The sequence below is a fragment of the Leptosomus discolor genome, chromosome 4, assembly GCF_034619465.1.
Source record: "Leptosomus discolor isolate bLepDis1 chromosome 4, bLepDis1.hap2, whole genome shotgun sequence".
Classification (NCBI taxonomy): domain Eukaryota; kingdom Metazoa; phylum Chordata; class Aves; order Leptosomiformes; family Leptosomidae; genus Leptosomus; species Leptosomus discolor.
Window position 1 is genome coordinate 37,051,304 of NC_141394.1, and position 25,044 is coordinate 37,076,347.

The following is a 25,044-nucleotide window of genomic DNA, read 5'->3' on the forward strand; positions in this document are numbered from 1 at the left end:
ATTAAATCAGTATAGAATAAGCTCATAAGTCCATTACATAAATTTTGTTAGTATGATAAATATTAAAGCACTATTAATGTGGAACTATTTGCTATAAAATGGCATTTTGGGAAATTAAAATGGATTAGGAAAATACCCATCAAAAACTACTGGAAAACATAACCAAAAAACCGGATACCTCTTAAGAAATAAATAAGCATATAGCTTTCCATGTTAAATTTAGAATTAGGAAATGCTTTCATTCAAATAAGGAAGACATCTGAGGTATGTATATTTCTTGCTGTGAGAAAATGTTCATGTATACACTATTTACAGTAACAGCATTGCCTTCAGCACCATTCATATGTGACTAATACAAGCATTGAGCAGAATTACAAAATCTAATGAGACCAGGTCAAGATCTGTGAAATAATCTACAGTTTACAGCGTACAAAAAAAAAAAAAAAAAAAATTTGAGTAAGAGGAAAAAATTGGTTTATGGCATTTCTATGAGCAAACAATACTTATTTTTTGTTCTGGTTTGGTTAAATTAGTGGAAGTTGCTTGATGTTCAGTATCTGGAAAAATTAGGCCATTTAATTTGCTTCCTAAAGTTCCCTAATCTCAAGTCCTCCATTTCTGTTTGAATATTGGTCATTGTACTTTTGAGCTGGAACAGTTTGAATGGAGATAAAGGGAGAGATTTAGTAGTCTCCTATTGATAGCCTAATGCCTACATTGATCTCACTATATTTTTCCCAAATTCATTGGATTAAAAGAAATAAATATAAGCTTAAAATTCAACCAAAAGATAAAAGAGATTTGCTACAATGGGGGAGGAAGCCTTTGCTTTGCATATAGCAGTATTTCCAAATAGTAAATGGAAAAACAAGTGTGATCACACAGAGGAAGCTTCCTATGTCATAATGAATTGTGGTTTAGTTTTTATAAGGAAAGGAGAGTTCCAGACGTTATTGAATGCTTAAATTTTCAGTTTTTCTGTCCCCTTTCTTTCCAGTACATACTCTAATGGGGACCATGCATATTAAAAATCACTGAAAAGAAATCAAAACATTCATCTTTCATTAGAGAACAATGACATCTGATGGAGTGCAAATTCTTTAGAGTGTGCACTAGATCTTGACAGGAAAGAACATTCTATTTCTATTGAATATTTTTCTTTGTTATAAAAAGGAAAGTTTACGTGTATTGAAGTCCGATTTCACCTTGAGAGGCAAATGGGTTACTATCTCATCCAGATGTACATACCAAGTCTCTTGATCGTCATTCTCTCCTGGGTGTCATTTTGGATCAACATGGATGCAGCTCCAGCCAGAGTGGCTTTAGGCATAACAACTGTACTAACCATGACAACACAAAGCTCAGGTTCACGAGCATCTCTTCCAAAGGTAGGCAGAATCTCCTTTGTTTGTACCACGTTAGCACAAAGCCATAATGCTACATGACAAATTAACACCTTCAGTCAATCTTATAGCATATGTTTTAATTATTAGCATTTAAGCATCTTCTAAAGGAGGTAAATAACTTTTAAATATTTGGGGGGGGGGGGGGCGGGAGGGGGGAGTCATCAATAAAATATATTCTGTTTCTCCCCTGTTTCAACTATTTAACCAACCACATATCTACTACATTCCATAAACCTTCAGCAACTGATGAAAGCAATGTTATTCAATATTACAAAAATGCTGCTTAGCAATTGACTAGCTCATTCTTTTGCAGAAGCCAGTATCTGATGACATGCTAGCAAATATGACTGAATTTCTAAAGAAATGGACTTCAATCTGTTCTCAATGATGTTCCTTTCCCAAAACCTGCCTACATTATGAATTAACTCACTAGTTACAAAAAAATTTACAACAAAATGCAGAAAAATGTGAAGCTAAATAGCTCCAAAAAATAGCTCCAAGAATGGTTCACTACACTATGTAAATAGCTTAAAGTATATTTCTCTGATTAACTATTTAAGTTTTCTGACTCATCATTGCTTTACAGATTTTCATTTTAAGCATTATTCCTTGGCCATCTTCATAGAAGTCAAATAAATGTCAAATGTATACAATAAAAATAACAAAGTCCACTTCTGTGTTAGTTTTAACATAGTATTTTTAGGTTGGCTAATTAATTTTTTTCTGACTAAAATAGATACCCCTAACAGAAGCGAGTGTGCTTTGTACCTCAAATATATGGATCTGAATGCATCAACAGATAAGAAAATGGAATGCTATAAAAACTCAGAAAAGCAACACTGTAAGAGGTTACCAAAGAGAGATACAGATGGTTTTTGTCACATTTTTGAGGCTGGAAGCTAGCTATGTTGGCTTATATGAAAAAGCTCTTGTAAATCTGCACACAGAGGGAACAGGCCCTACTTTCCTAATTCAGGTTATGTCCTGCAGATGAGCTTGGCAATAAAGGATTGCAATGAGTTCATCTGCTCTGTAATTGGTTTTCGATTCTTCCACTGTGTCAAAATTACAGGACTAATATCTTTGATTTACCGTGCCTATATTAGCCGAGAATGAACATATATCAGAGTTCTCTATCCATCTCCCTTCTTCTACCTAACTTCTATCCCAGGAACTTTAAATCGGATCCATTATAATACAGGAATTCCCACTGGTCCCACTATAAGCTATTCTCTGGTTCCTTAGTACCATTCACAGACCTCAGTGGATTATTTGGTTTGTGATAAAATATACAGTACACTATGAGGAACTGTTAATGACATGAACAGTAAACACATTTTGTGAAAGACAACATTTTTAAAAGAATATTTAATGCTTATAGATTGAATCGTTGTCCCTCTCGTTACCTAGCTTTCATGTTTTGTTTGATAAAAGTAGCGTTGGGATGTGGAGATATTAAAAATATAATTAATCCTCCTGACATGAAATATTAAACTTCACATCTGTGGTTTTACTATATTCAGTCTTCTGCTGTATTTTCTCCATAGGTGTCATACGTCAAAGCGATTGACATCTGGATGGCTGTGTGTCTGCTCTTTGTATTTTCTGCACTTTTGGAGTACGCAGCTGTAAATTTTGTGTCAAGGCAGCATAAAGAACTTCTGCGATTCCGCCGCAAGAGGAAGAAGAACAAGGTAAAAGTAACAGTATTCAAAACTTTGAAAGAGAGACTGAGATTGATTTATGCCAGGATGTAGGGTTAATTTGGTAAACATACTACAGCTTGGCAATATAAATAAAATGGCAGCACAGAATGAAATTCACTATAGGCAGAGGGTCACTACAAGGACTATGCACTGCATAAAAATCCAACTTGAATTTTGAAAGGGGGATTAAGAGGGATTTAAATGAGGCATAGGCCATGTGGGAGCCATCTGCATAAGCATGATTTTCACTCCGTTAGAAGAGTTAGATTATACTTCGGTAGATGAATGTTACTGGTACTTGCAGCAGTTTGTACTACATCAAGATTCAACAAATAATGTTTCCTAATTTCATTCTAGTATTCAGTTCAAAGACTTAACAGCTGTGTTTCATGTAAACATTTTTTTAACAGAAAAAATACTTATTCAATTAATATTATTGGTGGAAGAACAAACATTTTGCTTTTAAAGGGTCGGAAGTTTTTTTTTTCCATCTTGTCAATTTACTGTAAATTGTTTATACAACTAGCAAGAAACTTTAACACAATAATGGTTATTAATAGTTATTTTATAGCTGAAGACATCTAGACTACCAGGAAAATAAGTCACTACCAATATGCAAAGTCAAACAGCTAAGGCTACAGGTTTAAATTCTGAAGTCTGTAGATAAATCAAGCAATAAGCAAAATTTCTTACAACGATATGTAACTCCTACTTCCAGTTTTTCAAAGAGTAAACATTTCTCCAACCTACTCATGAAATGAGTACTCACCACTGATGTCATGCAGACCTTTTCCATTAGCTTTCAGACACTACCTAGAATACTACTGTGGATGAAAGTCTGACCATAGCAACATGACTCTTGGTTCAGCTGTCTTTCATTCCTGAAGTTTTAACTCAATTTACAGCTTACATCACAGGGAGAAGACCTTTCAGGAGTTGTTTCCCTTTTACACAGAAGATACTGAAAATCTGTAATGCTATAAAGCCTATCTAAGCATTCTCTGCTAGCAAGACTCCATGTTAAAAGGCAGGCTGGACAGTCAAATGAAAATGGCATTTTCATGGATTTGTCTGTTACCATGTCAAGTCCTGGACTTCTTCAGGTGCAGAGAGATATTCATGTACTGTAGCCTAGAGGATGATTCATACTGCATGTACCTCCTTTCAACAATTCTCCCTGTGAAAAATTTGGGTTTTTTCTTTTTTGCTGACAGTAGCAGAAAAAATGCTTTCTGAGACACACAGGAGGAAAGCAGCAGTTTTGTGACAGAGTGTTGTGAAATATGGCAGCTCTCTGAAAGCTGCTTAAAGTTTTGGAATGGGGGTAAACGGGACATGCAGAGACAGATTACCAGACAGGGGGCAGGTAAGCCATAACAAATGCGTCATGTATCAAATACATACAGCTGTGGTGAGTGATATATTGTGTGACTATACTTTTAGTCCATTCTTTTTTTTTCCCTTTGTATTATAGTGCCTTCTGGATCTTGGGCAAATTTACCATTTTCAACTTTAGTCATATTTTTTCACTTCCTTAAATACACATCAATTATTATAACCACAGGGTTAGAAACTGGCAGGCAATATTACCTTCCTTCCTCAGAATCAAACCAAATCACTTTCCAGCCCTCTCTCAGCAAGACTTCAAGCCCACCAAAGACACTCCTTCAGCAATCACAACCACTCAAATTTCAGCTTAGAGGTATGTGAGAAAGGATCCACAATATACAAAGCACTTCCAAGAAAAGACCACTTAACAAAAAAGTGTGTACATGAATAGTCTCACTGACTTAAGTGTTTTGCTGGATCAATGCTTGACATCATGGTATTTTTTAATTCACACTTAGAAGTCCTTATTCTAATTTTACAATTCATAAGACAGTCTTCTATCTTCAGGTAAGTTGCCTGCTAGCTTGTCATAAAATTAGAGGATTAGACTTAGAGACTGCAGGGTCCATAGTAAACTATCAAGTACTCCCCTTAGATGCTGAAGGATGAAGACATGCATTTCAATGTTTTTCTTCATAACATACCCAGGTGAGGGTATTAACTATATTCAGGGGTATATGGCTTTCCCTTCCTCCATGTATCTGTATGTGTCATCATGAGACAGATTTCTTAGCCTGAATTTACAAAAAAACGCTTTGTTCCCAAGCAAGGCTACGATTTTGAGAAACAGACATTTTTCTGAAAAGATTAATTTACCTGAATGTTTCTCAACTGACTCCAATTCTATGCAGAGCTAGAGCTCCTGGCCAGAGTTGACCTTTGAGAATACACCTTCTCAAGCTCTAGAGACAGCTCAGCTAATTGGTTCTTTTTCTCAATGTTTTCTTCAACCTTTCCTTGCCCGACAAGTATATTAGAACTTGAAACATCAGAGCATGGAGATTTTATCTCTTAAAAAAATTTGGATCGCATCCGAAACCTTCTGGTGTACAAATCATAAATGATGTCTCATGGATTAAAGAAAGCAGTTAGTAACTAGCCTTCCTTACCACAAATATTATTATTTATTCACCACAATTTCTAACATGAAATGCAGGCCCTAGGATTGTAAGTCAAATTAACTTGTGTTTCCTTCCTATTTTGTCTTTTTCAAAGTCAGTTACTATACCTCATTAATATAAAGATTTACATGTGTTTGTTATCACTTTGGACGAGGTCAAACAGCCACTGGCTCTCAGGAATTAGATTGTATCGACTTTTAAAAGTACTATGTATAAATAAATGTTCATTTGATCACAAGGTCAAAAGATATTAAAAGATGTTAGGTTAAAAGGCTGCGTTTAAAATAAACTTCAGGGGCTTCCTTGAACATTAAATCCTCTTTATTTTCAAAGCGAAAACTGCTATTCTATTCGGTGTTTATGTCTAAATAGATTAGAGAAATAGAGCAGTTAGGGTAACCTATTAGGCTTTTTCATCCTATATGCTTACCATCTTGGGACATTTTACTAAGACCAGGTTTTTCTACCAGGTGAATTCCATCCAATGAATACAGACTTTTTCGGCACTGGCGTTTTATCTGCAAGGGTACAGCAAAATTCCTAGTGATTCAACTGCTGCAAAAGTCAAAAAATAGATGGCTTTGGAAATGTTTCATTTCAGATATATGTTGACAGAAGAGAACATGTATGATAATATCTAATTGCAATAAGGCAGCTGAAGACTTTTCCAACTCTATTTTCTTTGTAATTAAAAAATGTGTTTGTTGCAAAAAATATTTACTTTTAACATGTAACCCTGGCAATGGTCAGATGATTGAATTTCAGTGCTGGAATACCCTTAGGAGGTCAATGAATCCATTTTCCTGACCAAAGTCAGGATCAGTTATACCTAATTCATGCCAGTCATAAAAATTCCACAAGCTCTCCTGCAATTTGTTTCAATGCTTTAGAAAGTTTTTTACTCATGCCTTTTTTGGCCTGTCATGGTTTGTCTAGGAGGGGCACAGAGAACAAACTACTTCGTTCCTTTATGTAGCAGTTTGCACATTTCCATTCAGTCTTCTTTTCTTTAAATATTCCCAGTTGCTACAGTCTTTTTTTTTTTTTTTTTGCTCATTCTCATTCTCCTTCCCTGGAAATTCTCTTAGTAAGTCCATATAATTCCTGAAAACTGTGTTTGCCTAGCCAGTAACAGTTGAGAGCAGCTGAAGGATCCCATGATGCAAACTATACATTTGTTTATCCAAACCAGTTTGCCACTTGACTTTTTAACAACAGCATGGTATTGACCCATATCAAGATCGTGACCTTCCGTAACTCCCAGGTCTTTTTCCAGAACTATTGTAGAGGCATTCACTTTTCATCTTATGTTTGTAAAGCTAAATATTCCTGGCTAAATGTACTACCTTGTTTTTGCACCTACCAACTCTCCTCCTGTATTTTTCAGACTCTCTCCAAATTATTGAATTCAATTTTAACTCTAAACATGTCCTCAAACAAATCTGCAGCTTTTTCCAGGCTGGAGTCTTTTGAAAATTTAATCACAACTATGGGTAATTCCTTCTCAATGCTCATTAAAAGGACAGAATTCAAATCTCTCTCTTGAAAAGCATATGATCAAACTTGGATAAAACCTCTGCAGTAAAAGAGTGTAGGAAACAAAAATAAGAGCTGCTGCGTTTTATAGCAAATTATAGTTATACAAAATGTAATTATGTACAGAGCTGTATCAAGACATTTTAGCATCCAAAGGTCATCTATCCTTGCCATTTTCCTTATGCATTTTCCACCTACAGTCACTGCCTCTTTTCTGCACCATCTAGTACATTTGCAGCCTCCGTTCCCAGACAACAGTAACTGCAGCATCAAAGGCGATTCTTAGGTATAACTGCACCCTCTGGCTACCGTTTTTATGATTGTAAGTATGGAACTCACTGAATGATTCCGAATAACTGAAAGAAAAATTTCTTTTTAGAGGTCCAATGCAATTTGCACAGAATTAACTAAAATTTTGAAGTGTCTGGGATTGTGTTATAAATAAATTTATAAATACGAACTGTTATTGCAATATAATATGCAACCTATTAATTGCTATTTTCCAATAGGCATCATAATAGGTATAGGAGATTTTTCAAAAAGGGTCTAGTTTCTTTATGATTACAAGAATTGCATAATGAATCCTGAGAACAGGGGAATTTTGGTTCCCAATCTGACACTATTTGGTAGTCTGTATATGATCTATAGAGCTTTGTCCCTGTCAGAAAAAGAAATCTGGCCAATTAACACAACTATTTCACAAATAGTATATTACAATGTGATGGAAACATCCCTTCAGAATGAATGAATATTAATTATTCATTTACAGTTACACTTCTTTCAGTCTTGAAAGACAAAAGGGAAAAAATGGCAGAACTAGAAGTCATACAGGGATACTGAACCATACCTATGATCAATGCTTTTTCTTAGTTGCATTTACACTGTACAGGGAAAAACATGAACTGTGTACATATACTGAATAACACTTTTATTTTAGATTAGCTTTTACTATAGCTAGTTTTCAGGAATAGTCAATCTTTTAATTCTGTTTTCAAAAACCTAAAGATCACCGTATCTTTAGTGAGGGAAATAGACATGCGAACTAGATTGTCTTTAATGGTAATCACACCTCTTTTCTTTTGTTTTCTTTTTGGTCAACCCATCCGTTTTGATGAAAGTATTTTGAGGGAGTTCTTGATGGAAATGAAATCAATGAATCATTGCAGCATAGCAATGGCTTGAGATGTACAGGACCTATAGACGGGACTTTGCCTCAAATCTACAGTACAAATTTAAGGGTAAACTATGAAGAAGATGTCCCATTTGTCATAATGTGATATCCAATCATTAACAGAGGCCCTGTCCTTTTGTCTGAAATAATGTCTTCCCATTTGAACTCCATATATCTTCATTGCTACCTGTATGTGATGACGTGAAATGTTAATAAAGGTACCTGTCTTGTTAATTTCATAATCCATTTTGATCTGTTTAAATCTGGATTAAAACATAGTATTAAAATTTTACTTTCTGTAACTTCAAAGGAACAGTGACATCAGTTCAAGGAGAAATCAGTTGCTACCAGACCAGCATTTAAAACCAAGCTGTTCGTAGTGCAAAACAATTCCGTGACACTTTTCTTCTCAGAAATCAACAGTAAAAAATAAGGTGTTCAAATAACCCAAGCCAAGGCTTCAAATAAGTTTTCAAGCTGTTACCATAACTTACAGTCAAAAGGCTGTGGAGATATTTTCAGTCCTTACGCATATTACTCCTCAAGAGAAATGTATTATTAAATGTATGGACGGAAAACCACATAGTCACAGAGCCACAGAAACTGACAGCTTTCTAATACTTTATAGCTAAGTATTTTGTAGAACAACACTGTTACGAAAATAAACTAATTGAAATTATTTCCTTCAGGCCTCCAAAGAATTCTAACTTTCTAACTAAAAATTATCTCAATTTATTTCCATTCTTTAATTACAGTAATTTCAACAGAGATGATAAAATATTTATGTGCAACTGTATGCAGTATAACTTCCAATTTGTTAGTTCCAAAGCCGTGTGTGAAAAGCACATTGATATTGACCCTTTATTAAAGCTCATTCATAATAAGATTGTAAAAGCTTTATCAAAATATCAATTTAAAAGTATTAATTTTCTTTTCTTTAATGATGATTCATTAAACAAATACACACACACAAAAAAAACCCCAACCACTTCCTTATTACACTTTTTTAAAAAATTTTCAACCAAAATGCAAGACTTTTTCAGGAAGATTCATTGTCAAGATTCTTAACTGGGACATACTGGGTACTTCCATTATATGATTTCAACAGCTGTGGACTTGGACACATGCATTATGAGAAATATTTCTAGTCAAAAAGAGGGACTGTATCCAAGTCAATTGATAAAAACAAATGGGGTTCATCAACATTTTATAAAAATGCCTTCGAAAAAGCACTCAATAGTTAACATCAATAATAACAGTAACTGAGTCATTTCTGCTGTGCACAACCCCCCCCAGATACGAACCTGAGGACAAATTGGTGATTTTTCTGCATTATGAACCTGCTGGAAAATTTCCAGAACCACATTTCGGATATTCTAACTGGTACTCTAGAAAAAAAAAATGTGGTTACCTGGCATGTTACAATGCTCCCAAAGGTGCCCTTTCCTGCATGTCCATTAGCCCTAGCACTTTGGTCTGACTTAGCAGGCTCCAACCACCCTGCCTGCCCTCATGGAGACACCATCCAAAAGATACTGGGCAGAAATGCTAGACTCCTAGAAGGACTTTCACATCACTTCCTCAACAACAGAGAGCATTTCCAAGCAGCACGCTCACAGACTAAATTCAGGATGTCTGCACGCAAAAAAAATAAACAGAAACCTGGCCTTTAATATCATTCTAGAGAATCACTCAATTCAGGTAAGCATAGAACAGAGACAGTAAATTCTTAGTATATAGTGCCTCATCCTGAAAATATACCCAACTGAAAGCTGCTACTCAGAAGAATTATTTTATTATCTTTTTGAGCCTATGCAATCATAAGCATTATTTTCTGGAGAAGCATGAAAAGATTCAAACACTAAATTGTACGCATGAAGGTGTTTAAATGACAGCAAGTTTAGTTTAAGTTCTCACAGTCTGTGTATTTGTAACTTCTGCTAACTGGAATACAACACTACAACTCTTCTGCAATACAACTGCTATAAAGATGTTATTTCCCATTCTTTTCTGACAGGAGAGGAACACTACTGTAGTAATTAGATCTTTGTTTTATCACGTCATCAAATAATTATCTTGTCATTTTGTATTTCTGTTATTCATTTCCATATTGCAGTCAGTGGTTTTTCCTTCTCCTTTTCTTTCATGTTCATTTTTCTTTATTTTTTGTTTTTATAGGAGAATTCTAATACAGACATGAAGTATAGTACTTTCAATGAACTATATTAGTCTGTAAGTTTATTCAGTTTACATATATGAAAAAGTATTGTAGTTAGGTGATAACTACAGCAGTTGGATGGTAACTACAGCTGTTCTGGATGCTCATGCTGATTGCCAACCATTTCACTTCAAACTTAGTAACTGATCTGCATTCTTTTGTAGATAACTTGTTCAACTAATATTGATAATAATCCTCACTGGCATTTTTTTAAACAAAATAATTAACAATGGCTTTTCTAGCAAGTACTACTTAATCGAAACTTTAAATATGTTTAGAAGTTATTTTCCATTTCAAAACACTTTCAGATTTCCAAATGTCATAGGCATTTTCAAAATGCAAAATTTGGAAGTTTGGATTTAAACTGTGTTAAATGAGAAATTACATTTGTACAAAGAAAGAGGTTTAAATAAAACAAAAATGCTTCAGAATTACTGCACTGAAACACTAATTATTTGACTTGCTTTGGTAAATAATATTTTACCCTTTTATTTTAATTTAAGCTATGAAGGTCTTCAAAATACAAAAAATTCTCTTACAAAAGGAAAATTGACTGCTGCTCAACTCTTTTTTTTAACACTTTTATCAGAGTACGTATATTCCAGAATACATATTTAAGAAATAACTTATACATACTACTTTGTCATAGTTCATGAAAGTCTAGAATCCTAAAGCAACTAAGCTAAATTAGACGTGAAAAATAGGAAATCCTGCATTGAAAATCCGTATTAAAAAAATTGTGAATGCCATCAAAATCACATGACTATCCTTGAGTAGCATACATAGTAAAGGAATACACTGGAATATATTTCAGAACCAAATTCGACCCTGGCTTCACAGTCTGTGTATCATTTATTTGCCTCCGTTTATTCCTCCTTTATTACCTGAGAACACCTATAACCAGGTGAAGAGAAGTACAAAATGTGCCTCCAGACAGAAGCCACATTCTTGAAATGCATGCTATGAAAATACGTCTATCTTCAGATCATCTATTTTTGTTTCTGTGCCACGTGATTAAAAACCATTTTCTTTTATAGCTCCCTGAATTCAGAATGCCTTTGCCAGTTTTCCCCTGAACTGACAGAAGAATGAGTCAGAAGAAAAGTCTGGCCTTTAGCTTTCATTCACTTTATTTTAAACTAAGACACTTCACATGCTATTCCCTTTATCTGATGTATTCACAGGGAGTAGCAGAAATAAGGCATACAGATAAGATTAACTAAATGTACAATGCACAAATAGGCAGAATTAATGTGAACATCATTAGTGCTTATAGATGGGTTTCTTTAGAGGCCAGGATCTTATTTTGTTAAGCAGCATACAGAGTTAATAGCTGTTGTCTGAAAGAACAGTGTGAAGTTTGTCCAGATATTTATTGTAAATGGGGAAAATTAAACCAAATCAGAAGTTGTGTGTATGATCACAAAGATTTCTCTTTTCTCTAAATACCTTACAGTATCTATAAACAAATAGGAACATTTTGTACTTGTTAAAAGTGCCTCAATATTTTTGACAGACACTGATAGGGCTGAAATTTCAATCAGTTAAGATAAGCTCTGGATTCAAGAAGTCACTGAGCTAATGGTGCGATACTTGCTATTTATCAGCTGGTAAGATTTCTGTAAATAAAAAAAAAAAACTTCTTGCCTTTTTTCTTTCTTTCTTTTTTTCTTTTTCTTTTTTTTTAAACAGGATGATGACGTAAGGGAAAGTCAGTTTAGCTTCACAGCATATGGAATGGGCCCCTGTCTGCAAGCAAAAGATGGAGTGACACAAAAGGGGCCAAATAATCCTGTTCAAGCTGCACCAAAAAGCCCTGATGACATGAGAAAGGTATTCATTGACCGGGCCAAGAAGATAGACACAATATCCAGAGCTTGTTTCCCTTTAGCCTTTCTGATTTTCAATATTTTTTACTGGGTAATTTACAAAATCATCAGGCATGAGGACATTCACCAATAACAAGATTAAGGCTTGCAGATACATAAAATCTGGTTGCCATGTTCAACAGGAGACTTTCTGTTAGAAATGCACATCGGAGGTGTGACTGGAAGAATTAAAAGCATTGAGGGGGGTGGGGGGAAGATCCTGCATGGCCTGCAATGCCCAGTCAAAGTGGAGTGGAAGAATGACACCCAGAGGAGATACATCTGCTATTGCAAACTTTTTGTGTCAAACTAAATATTAACAAATGTTTCATTGTATATCACTCTCTACTGAAGCTTTACTGCCAAGTATTTATACATAATGTTACATAGTGGTATAATTGTACAGTACTCTTTGATGTTCCTTAAATTTTTTGAATTCTGGTGTATTTTTAATTAAAAAAAAAATGGATCCAGAATACCCTAGGTAAATCCCACAGTATTACAGAATAGATTAGTATTTCTAACCTTTATTTCAATTTTACAAGATAATGACAGATTACTGATTTGAGATTACAGTTTTAAGGACTTTTTCTTGTCTTAAGGACACTACCTGTGGCTTTGCAATGAGCACATATGACACATTTAAGTTATATAATTTATTCAACGTACTTCATATTACTGTTCCCCTGGAAGGTGTATGTTGAAATAATCTCAGACAGCACAAGGTACGTACAGCCTAATAGTCTGCATATCACACGGGAAATATATTAAAATTCGTAAAGTATTGATTCCTGCAAAGGATTTTATTTCTTTTAATTTCCTGCACTTTGATAATTGAAGCTTAGAATATTTTTTAATCCTTTTTGTATTTTTGAAGATTTTTTTTTTCTCAATTGATAAAACCCATACAGCTTACTAGATAGACAAACTACATCAAAATTTTGTGCTCCATTTCGATTCAATGCAAAGAGATCTTGGACCAAAACCAAAAGCAAGTGGTCAATTGCTTCACTGAAATACTTGGACGATGAGTACACCTGTATTTATGCACATTTATCTCCTACATATTACGTAAATACAGGAAGTTTAATTTATGAATATATCAAGTTTTCTAACTCATTCTTTGAAGTATATTGATATGACTTAGATACTGGTTAAGAAGCACTTCACAATTTTGGAAGAAAATGCAGCTCTTCTAAAACATGAAAAAGGATCTGGATGGTCTTTTACATTTGTTGTACTTCACATTAATAAATAGGAGAACAACTATTAAAACTCTTAGATTTTCCCTGTTTAGGATTAAATAAATCATATTAGTTGCTGCTTTGAATAGTAACACAATAGATCAGATACACGGCATAGGTTGTAGGCAAGAATGTTTAGTTTGGTCAATCTTGTCTGTTGAAAAACAAAAACATGCTAAGATATGGAAATCTGACATTTAGAATTACTAGATACTTTAAGTCCAGTAGCTAAGGCTGTTTCTCATTGCGAAGTATTTTTATTGTGAACATGTTCTAAATTTTTGGTTTGTTGCTCAGAATGTGTATACAAAAGCAAAATCAGCTGGAGGCAAACATCTGGTGCACTGCCAAAGGCACACTGCATATGAAGTAACAGAGGCAATGTAACTCTGCACTGAGGATTATAACATAGCAACCTTGGGTCTGGTTGGGTTTGTTGTTGTTTTCCTCCAAGGATTAGTTAAAGAGTTTCTAAAATAGTAGCTCTCAGATTTTGTTCAACTGTGTCAGAAAGAAGGTGTACAATCCTCTTTTACTTTAAAACAGTAATTTTTTTTACAGTATTGCTTCATTTATGAACTGAAATTAATTCAATTCACTTTAAACAATTATTGTTTGCTGAGGTTGTGTCTTGGTTTTGTTGATTTCTTTATGTCCATGTTCCAAAAAATCCTGTTCACTTATGAAGGCGCTCATCTGTGTGAAGGAGTATCATGAAGTAATGGCTGACATTTCAGTCAAGTTATATTCATCTCTCTCAAAGTTATCATTAGCTGTATTGTACGAAAAGGGATGTGAACTTGCTTCTGTTATCAGCAAAGTCAACAGTATTTTGTTCAACGACAGTTTGAAGTACTGGATCCATAATCAAGAGGTAATCGTAAAATTTTATATTTCAGCTCATCTCTCTTCTTTCCTTCTAAAATAGCTGACTTGCATTCAATAAAGTGCATCAAAAAATGCCAGCCAGATCAGAATAATTCCTAGTTATTCTAGTTTATAACACTTGAGTACCTGGTTGACGTTGTCACTTTCCCAATCATTCAATAGTCTGTTGCTCTCACACATGTAGTACTATCTTGTTTTGAAAACATTAACAAATTTGAGTAACGCAGAGCTAAACAAATTTAACCTTAATCTCATTTTTCCCTCTTTAAGGCAGAAAAGGTCTATGGTGTCAAATACAGAAATCAGACAGGAAACCCTGAAAGTGATAAAAGACAGATTGGATTACAACACAGGCAAAATGTAACAGGGAGTCAGAAGGAATGTAAATTGTTAAGCAAGAAGATCATTCATCTATGAACCTATTACCTCAGTGAGGGGGAAGAACTTTTGTGCCACATTTGTCTTTGACTAGAGTATGCTAATCTAAGGAAAAATTACAGCATATAGCATGTATAAAATAAAAACCATAAATATACATTATAATTCCTTTCTTATCTCCCTAATGGATTGTTACCTTTATGTTCTATTTAAAATAAATGAGATCTGTATATTTAGTGACTGGACCTAGTGCCTAGTTTTGCCTCTCAGGATGCATCTCTTCATCCATGCACTATGGTGAAAGAGAAGAAGAGGGTCTCAGACTTGGCCAATGGGAAGAATATCGCTTCCTCTATGTAGTTATATTACTCTTTCATAGGCCTTTACATTGGGAAGTTAAGCATACCCTACTTCTATACTGAAAATTTATATATAATGCTCGGTCTTCTAACAGGGCACCTTGGAAATAAAGAGAATTAAATACATTCATCATTTTGAAAACTCTACGGTGTTGCTGAAACATTTTTTCATTTAACAAGCCATTAATAACAAAAGTATTTCAGAGGAGAAAAGCAAAAAATGGTTCCACGATTAACTTTTCAAATGCACATAACAGTTGGCATGTCATTCTGCTGCCCTCAGGTAAGAAAAGATTTTCTGTTTTGGTGTAATGGAACCAAGATCTCTCCTGAACTGATGATTTTGTTGTTTTTTCCACTGGAACCATACATTTGCCAAGGTAACAGAAGACTCTGCAGTCCACAAAATGTGTGTTTCAAAAGAAAGCAGAACTTAAAATTTATATTTAATTTAGATTATTCCTAAATTACTTAGTGTAAAGTCACACGGTAAAGAAAGAGAGAAATGTCATTTGAGATTATAAGAAACTTCAAGGCACAAATGCCTGCTATTCATCACTGACTAGGGAAAAAATCCAAAAATGCCAGCAGGCATGCCAGCCCTCTGTACAATGCTAGAATCAACAGCTACTGTCATCAGTTAAGGTAAGTGTGAGAGATGACTCTTTTGTAACTGTACAATGAAGTAGCGGGGAATAACATTAAGAAGATGCAAAAATTGAAAGGTAACCTGCAGTATTTATCAAACTGCAGTATTTACACTACAGTCTTGTGAAAGAGGCAGTGGAGATGCAGAAAAATAACCATCAAGGAAATAATGCTTGACACAGATGCTACCTAGCAGGGCTTCTCCTACGTCTAAAAAAGACCCCATTCATCAGGCTGAAGTAGATAGCTGCCTCACCTCACTACAGCTGAACCCAGGCTCTGCAGAGCACAGGTCCTTAGCAAAGCCACGCAAGAATGCTTCTTGTAAGCACAAACCCTGTGCTTACACAATGACTGACAGGCTAACGCAGCTTTGCCCCAAGTCATTAATCACCTAGGTGCAGACTCTGTGCTGTTCAAGTCATGTCTTTGTGGTCTCTGTAGTCCAGTCTTATACTTCAAAAACAAAATACTGGCACTAGAAGATCATTGCAATACAATGAAAATAGAGGGAGAAACTAGGATCTGGAGGAATATTCCAGTAACACAGCTATCAAAGAGCTGACACAGTCACCGTAAAGGGGAAAGAAGGAAGCATGAGGCATCCTTATTATTTTTCATCATCCCCCAGTATCCTCTCCATAGGTTCACTTGTTCAGGTAGAAGCAGTAGCTGCAAGGAGATGTCAATTTATGTCAACTGCTGCACAGTATATATTCTCCTGGGACAGTAGTTTCTATCCATGCAGATAGAGAACCGATTTCCACACCATCCACTTTCTCAATGGAAAGAGAAGCAGAGCAGGAAGGCACAAGTTGAAAAGCATGGGCTGAACATAGCATAAGAGGGACCACAGGGAGAGAGAAAGCCCAAAGCAGTGCCTGGAACCTCTCATATGAGTGTCTTTTCTTCCTGCACTAAAGAGAGAGATGTGCCCAAAACTTCAGGACCTTGAGAGAGGGTAAGAAAGGTCCCTTAGAGTTGCAGTAGATATACTCAACTTCCACAGTACCAAACTCCTGCTTAAATTCTCAATAGCAAAATGCATTTTATTTTTAGAACTCTATTCAAGTATCAACAAGTGTGGTTGGAGAGCTGGCTTTTTTCTCTATAATGTTGATAAACTAGAGAAGGCTTGAAGGAGAAAGAGAAGAAGGGATACTAGTGTTTTACTATTTAGAATTTAGCTATTTTAACACCAAAATAAAGCACATTCTACTTTCAAGGAGTTTTGACAGCGAACTATTATTTAAGCAGGTTAGTGGAATTCAGGAAGAATATGGGATTTAATCATTTTTTCATCTCAATCATATGCTGGTTTTCTTTGTATTCTCTTTATTAGTGTTTCTTCCAAAACCTTTTTATAGGCTGCTTTATAAAGAATCTTCTGTGGTGTGTGAGAGATGATTCTGTTTACTCACTAGAAAGACTTATATTTAGGTGATTTAGATGTGCACTTTACATTTAAGGAGTAAGGTATCGTTTCCCCTTTGTACTATAACCCCTTACAGAACTGCAGGGTGATAATGTAGATAAAAATAGAATATAATAAACTGTACAAAACCTTATATTTTTAACAGTAGGAAAAGATAAAAAGTCTTCCTTTACCTTAAAAACTATTATTTTTAGCAATAATTTTATATTAGATGGAAATTAATTTATTTATACGGTTCTCAGCCCAAGCTGAAGCGGTTGGTTGCAAAAGACAGACATACTTTGTGTGCAACTTCTGCTCTCATTGGAGCTATCGTAGGAATTAATCTAATCCAACAGAGCAGAATTTGGCCTTAAACTGTGAAACTGCTGAATGAGCTATTCTTACAGTATCCCTGTGAGGTAGTAAAATAACTTTATCCACATCTTACTCTACAATTGTGTGGTTATTTAGATGAGAACAATATCAGATCATTATGGCTTTTCTCCTTTTTGAGACAAATAAGAAGAAAAATATAAATCACAAACCAAATTTATTATTATTGTTAATAATAAAATGGGTATTCTATTTTGGAGTGGTTATGGAAAAGATGCATTCAGGTGACACGCATCACGTACAGTAGTTATTGAAATACTATCAGTTTGGAGGGCTTGTGGAAGCAGGTTAGATTGCTCGAAGCAGTGGGTTAAATGCCAGAAAAAATGTTGGCTCATCCTGTATTCTTGTCATTCTTGAATATTACTGCACTTCTTCACTTTCATCTTCGTGAAATATGCAAGAAATATTTCTTATGTTTGTATTTTAATGTATGACAGAATGATGTTAACAGATTAAATGGACTAAAGTAGCTACTGATGTTCCATGAATGTGTAATTGTGAGCTGTATAAAAAGAAATTGTGCCATAAGCTTCTGACATACAGGTTTAACAATATACAGTATTTTGTGTGTTAGTGATCCTGGCTTTTTAAAGGCTACAGCGACAAAAAAGAAAAAAGTTAATATGATAGTGTATTAATAATTTGTCTGTGAGTTTTCAAAATACTCTCCTGTGAATTCTGTCTGATGGCAATTTCATCTCAAAGTACTTCCTTTTTGGTAAAACTCTATAAATGTGTTGTGCATGGATTTCATTAAATTCCTTTTTATTGTATTACAGTATCAGATCACATTTAAACTGACATTCTCTGCAGAGAAGTGTTCAAATATGTGAAACTTATGGTGTCACCCATGTCATTGTAGATATTTCGTTCAAAAAAAAAATAAACTGAACTTTTTTCAGAAACCGCACAATTATGTTTACGATATTTTAGGCACTGGGTTTAAAAGTCACAGGAGAGAGTATCAACACCATTGGAAACAGGATGAAACCCTCAGCAGTAGTTAAGGTGCATTACCATTAAACATTTCAGGAGTGAAAACTTGAGAGAGAAGGAATAGAGTGCCTTCAGTTGTTATACTATTCAGATTAAGCTTCAAAATACTTTAACTGCATTAATGAAATATACAAAGAGGTGTTTCCAGGGCACATGATGGAGGATGGCAGGCACTGATTTAGGAATTTGATCTTCCAAGGCTTCCTTTACAGTGAGTGGACAGAAAGAGATCTCTCCAGAAGACAGGCAGAGGATGGGCTCCAGTTCTGGAAAACTCAGAGAAAGTTATCTTGTTAAATGCCTATTGAAATACGTATATCCACTCCAAAACAGTCTTGCTGATCTTATTATCAAAAAGGCAAAGAATTTCACTTGCTGCAAAATAGCCTTATGGAAACTTTATAGATCTGTTGGCCCTCTTAAGTAGTCCTTGATAGAAAAATTATTTCAAGCAAACTGAAGTTAGCAGATAAGAAGTCCTTTGAAGACAGTCTGAGTTCTCCTAATCTGATTACAGCCGTGTTAATATGCTTCTAAAGACCATACAGAATGGTCATCTTACAAACAGCCACATATCAACGTAATGCCATCTAGGCTAGAAACCTTCAGCAGTCTCAGCACAGATGCTTTGTTCTCCCTGCCCCAATCTGAAAGAAAAAAAAACCCCATCAGTTCACTCCTTTGAACTTGCTCTTTATGTCAATGGGATACAGATACAAGAACTTTGCCATATTTGCAAATGAAATATTTCCATCATCTGTTCCTAATTATTCAATTCAGCAATGTATGGCTTTATGAAATGGAAATTTCTCAAAAGAACAGCCAAATGTAAAAAAATCACCCATGGAATCTGAGCAGAAATCCTGAGTGTGGCCTCATAGAGCCCACAGAACTGCGTGATCAGACCCCTGCTATTTATGACAGCTGTTGCTCCAGCAGATCCATACCGTTTTGTCTTCCCAAGAGAAAGCATAAGCAGTACCTCTGGCCTTGTTCAGGTATGCTCACAAGCAACAATGTCATGAAACTACTGCAGTTGCAAACATTTTCACGCTGAGGTGCACAGTTTCCAGAGCATGAAAACTGCAAATACACTGTACTAGGTGGGCAACAAGCAATTAAACAAGAAAGTAACAGACAGGTAATGTGACCTGAGAGTCATAGAAATAAGAAGCAACAGATTTTAAAAAGATCAATGTGTGATTGTGTTGCATAAAAGGTACAGCCCTTTTAACATGGGATTCTGGAAAAACGGGTATCAGATATCCTCTCTTTCATGTTTGCATATGTAGCTACATAATTACTTTTAAACGATATAAAGTTTTAATACCAAGTGGTCCATGCAGTGGATTTTACTTCTAGTATCCTACTCTCTATACGCTAGTAGGATCTCAGTAAGATGCAAGCATGTGAATTTAAAACTGTGGATGACCATCTGCCAAAATCACAAAATTAGAATTACAGGTTTGGAAAGAAAAGAAACTTTTTCAAAATTTGAACAATATTCTTCCAAACCTTTAATAAACAAATATGTATTTCATATGTAGTATTCTGTCACTGATAAAAATTAGGTATTTCAACATTTACTTCACAGACTCACAAAGTCACAGAAAGTTTGAGGCTGGAAGGGACCTCTGGAGGTCATCTTTTCCAAACCCCCTGCTCAAACAGAGCCACCTAAAGCCGTTTGCCCAGGACCACATTCAGACACCTTTTGAGTATCTCCAAGGATGGAGACTCCACAGCCTCTGTGGGCAACCTATGCCAGTGCTCAGTCATCCTCAGAGCAAAAAAGTGATTCCCAATATTCAGAGGGAGCCTCCTGTGGTTTGTGCCCATTGCCTTTGTCCTGTCACTGGGTATGCCTGGCTCTGCCTTCTTTACACCCTCCATCCAATTTTTTTCACAAATTGATGAGATGCCTCAGAACTGGACACAGTATTCCAGGTGCAGTCCTACCAGTGCTGAGTACAGGGCACGGATCACCTTCCTTGACCTGCTGGCAGCATTCTTAATGCAGCCAAGGATACCGTTAGTTTTCCTTGCTGCAAGGGCACATAGCTGCCTCATGTTCAACCTGGTGCCCGCAGGACCCTCAGGTCTTTTTCTGCACATCCACTTTCCAGCTGGTTGTCCCCCAGCATACAGTGGTGCATGGGGGTGCTCCATGCCAGGTGCAGGACTTTGCACCGTTCCTCATGACACTGAAAAAACTTTTCTTGTAATGTTAGCCTCTATTTAAGCAATTTGCATTTAAAACCTCTACTGAGGTAATGAGCTCAGCCTGAAACCCACTTATGTCATGTTTTAATTCCTCCCTTAACAAGCCAAATAACACACCTGACCTGCCTTGAAAACCAGCGTGTTTGTACATGTTTACTCTTGTACAGAGTTATTCTCATCAGGCATGTTCAGTAGGTACAGAAGACATTCGAACAGTTGCTTTTAAAAGCACATGATATTTCAGCTCGTTTGCTATTGCATACGGAGTAAAGCTCATGCAGGTATATCAGAACAGAATAAGTCCACATATTATCAGAATTTGGCTGAACTTATTTAAAGTAAGAGGAGACTGGAAATTCTTACAAATTTCAATTATACTTGATTGCATTATATGTGAAACAGCTTTCCCTTCCCATCCATTTCTTCTTTCATTGCAGCAATAGCACCGTCGTTTCTCCGGAAAGTACACACCGCACCACAAGGTGGCTCCCCCTCATGCGAAAGGGGGGATGGCATGGCCGTCTGCGTTTCGTTCAAGGAGGCAAACTTTAGCAAAACGCATTCCTCGTGTAGAAATTCCATGAACTGACATTCACTGTTAAAAAGGCGATTTATAAAGCATAAGCGCTATTCATGCTACAAATCACACTTCATTTTGAAAGTGATGCAAACGTTTCGAGGTGATGTTGTCTTAGAAAAACAAAAATAGCTGAGATAAGAACAAAACACAATGGTTTATGCCTAAATACACAGATGAAAATGTAAAGGTTTGCGTCCTTGAATATTTTATTAAATAAAAATGGCATTTTAAAACGGAAACCAATCATTTACTTCTTTCAAGTATCTGTTGATCGTCAAATGCTTATTGCTACAGATGTGATTTTGTCCAACAGAAAATGAATGGCTAACCAATTTTTAAAGCAGTCTTAAAAAAAATGAAGAGGAAATAAATAATTTACTCTGCTCCCAAATCTGCTAAAGGTAGAATGTCTTCAGAGTAAATTTCTCATGTCAAGGATGCCTTCAGAGCACAGGTACAGGTACAAACCCATCAGTCATTAGCTATGCACAACAGCTATTCCACCTATTAACATGTATGCTGTTATGCTGTAATAAAAGCAAAGAAGGGAACATACATAGCTTTCACTGAGGAATATATAACTTCATATTATCTCATTTCTAATTTGAGGCGAGCAAATACACTTCAGCAATGTAAACAATGTAAATCTGTAACTCAGTCTGTGTTGTGACAGCTTGTGTCACCATCCTCTCGCTCTCCTAGCAGACTTCACCCCTTTACACATTCACTGAACTAATATGGAAACAGCAGTAAGAGCACCCTGAACTTTGATCTGAAACGATAATAAGGATATTATTATAGATAAATACTACAGAATAGTTGCGGACTAGAATAGATACTACAGTGTACCACTAACATCCATTTACTGTTTGTCCGTAATCTCTCAGGAGAATACAACGTATATTCTCTTTCATGATTTAGATGGTAGTTAAATGGGACCATGACAAAGACTATTAATTTTTAACCTAATACTAGTTAATAAATTGTCTGCCAAAAGTTAGTGTGATATATTTAATGTTCGTAGCAGTATTTACAACTTAAAAATGAATGAGTATTGTGTTTGTTGTACTCTTTATTCCCCAGGCTTTGCAGGCTCTCCTGTATGATGACTCAACTGAACTTCTTTGACGTAACAACCAACTGCTTTTTATTTAACTGCATTGCCAATAAAAGAAGCTCATGAAAAATAAAACAAGAGTATATCTCAGTTCAACAGGAAACCTTTCAATTTTATGCAAATGTGGTCAGAGGTAATACAGAAACAATTTTATACCAACACACAGTTTTGAGAAAATAAATTGTTCAATGTTTTCAAAAGTGTCCTATCCCCTTTTCAGTAGCCTCAGATTTACTAAAGGTTTCTAAGTACCAAAAAAAAGCCCTTGAATTTTTTTATTGCCAATATATGAGACCACGTAACTTTGCGAAGAGTTTTGAAGCAGTACCAAAGCAGCTTCTAGGCGAGGGAATAGGGAAAGTTAGTATCTTTCTTCTCTTTCCCTTTCTGTCTTTTCTTCCCAAGAGCTTTGTACCTCACAGCAAATCTGATCCATCTGGGAGACCAGGACATTCTTGAAGGACTTTGCTCAGCAGTTGCACTGTAAGATAGCATTGATTCAAGTCCCATCTGGGCTACTGGTTGTGGCAGGAGTTCAACGTTCAAGTAAAGTCATGATGGTAGAAGAAGGCTGCTTTCTGAGAGCTCCTTACTGACCTAAGCTGATTTCATACCTGCATTAATTCTTTTATTCCTTAACACCTTCAGAATGCTGCTTTTTTGAGTGGTAGTACATTCCAACACTGCCATTTGACATAGAGTTAAGTGTATTGAACTGGCTTGTTACCCCTGCTCCCCTTCTAATTATTTCTCCCCTCTGATTAGCATCAACATTTCACGCAGCTACTCCACTTGCAGAACAGTTATATTGCCTTTCAGATTATCAGACTTCTAATACTTCATTTTTACCTACAATACTCATGCTTGTGCTCCCACTCTGGGTCCCCCAAAGCACAGACCCAGCTTAACATGAAAATCTGTCCTCTTCCATGAGACCCCAGGCAATCACTTGGAGTAAGCTACAAGAAAATTCAGGTACTTAGATCCTTTCCTCACCTCTCTCCTTCCTTTACTACCTAATCCTGGAAAAAGTTCAAGCTCAGTTTTCAGTATTAGAACATCCAAGTTGCCTGAAGTCTTCTATAGGCACCTTCTTCACTACACATTTTCAAAGTATCAAACCCATGTCTAAATCCTACCAGAATTTACAAAATTTATTTATGCCTTCCCTGGTTTCACCTGAGGGCTACAGTTCCACTGGGATGCCTAAAGGGACTGCTGGGCAATCTCTGTAAACACACAGAAAATCCTATACACTGTCTTTTCCTGTCCACCCTTAGAATCTCTCCTGAACCTGTACTAGCTCTCATCCAACCATATCACATTCTCTAATATTTATGAGATGGCTGCAGGGTAACTCTGAGGCACAGTCACTGTTTGCTCATCTGTGAATTTTACAAGGTTACTTAACCTTTTTAAAATTAAAGTAGAATATTTTACTTGTAGCAACCACAGCAACATATCCTGAATCTCCTTTTGGCATGTGCAAAACTGTCCAAAGAAAAATATTTTTTTCCCGTGTGATAGAAAGTGTTAGTGTTTTCCATTATTTGTTCCACATCCAACAGTTTTCTAATTCAGGGTCAAATTTAAGCCCTAGTAAGCACACAAGTCCAACTTGCTGTGTGTGTGTTTATCCCTGACAGGCCCTACCTACATCATTCACAATTTACATATGCATCACAATTTTGCAGCTCCAGATAGAGCATATCTACTTATGGTCACAAAAATTGAGCGTATAAATTCACAAGCTAGGTTTACATATTCACCCTGAACAAAAGATAATAAAAAGTTATTCGGTCATTGATTTTTAGGCAAGGCTGTCTTACCACAGCACGATCTAATTTTCATGAAAGCAAGCGGTAAAATACCAACTCATCCAATGGAAAACGATTCTGAGGAGTTGTCCTCCAGAGCTTTATTTGCAGCTTTCTTAACTCTGTTGGTGCTTTGCGCGTGCCTACTGAGATATTCCAGAGCAAACAGCTTTTAGCAGGAACAAAAACAAACTGTGGGAAGTGAACATCAGCCTTACCGAAGCGCTGAAAATGGCTTGTTTATCTTCATATTCCCAACAGAGCATTCACGTGGTACTTTGGCTGCCTGTGAGTGTACTAAAATGCAGAAGGATATACTTCAAACAGAATTGTCCACCCACATAAAATTTTTACAGAAGTATATGTAAAATATGTCAAAAATCCATGGCTTTGCCATTTTACTTTTCAAAAAACACCAAAGAGAATATTAGTTGGGATTTTTTTTAATAAGCACTACCAGGGGAAGATGCTGCTAGGCTTGCTTCTAGCCCCTGTTAAAAAGTACAGAAAGATAGCATAACAAAGTAGACTGACCTTTTACCAAATATTTAACCCACCAAAGGAAG

General features: G+C 35.8%; 1 protein-coding gene across 1 annotated transcript in view; it reads left to right on the plus strand.

Annotated features, from left to right (window-relative positions):
* GLRA3 (glycine receptor alpha 3) overlaps positions 1 to 12,509 on the plus strand; it is an 88,877-nt gene extending 76,368 nt beyond the window's left edge. Inside the window, exons 7-10 of the mRNA XM_086463998.1 lie at positions 1,174 to 1,388; positions 2,954 to 3,100; positions 8,277 to 8,396; positions 12,240 to 12,509. Of these exons, the coding sequence (XP_086320124.1) occupies positions 1,174 to 1,388; positions 2,954 to 3,100; positions 8,277 to 8,396; positions 12,240 to 12,509 (752 nt within the window). The remainder of the gene's footprint in view (positions 1 to 1,173; positions 1,389 to 2,953; positions 3,101 to 8,276; positions 8,397 to 12,239) is intronic.
* Positions 12,510 to 25,044: the final 12,535 nt, after the last annotated feature.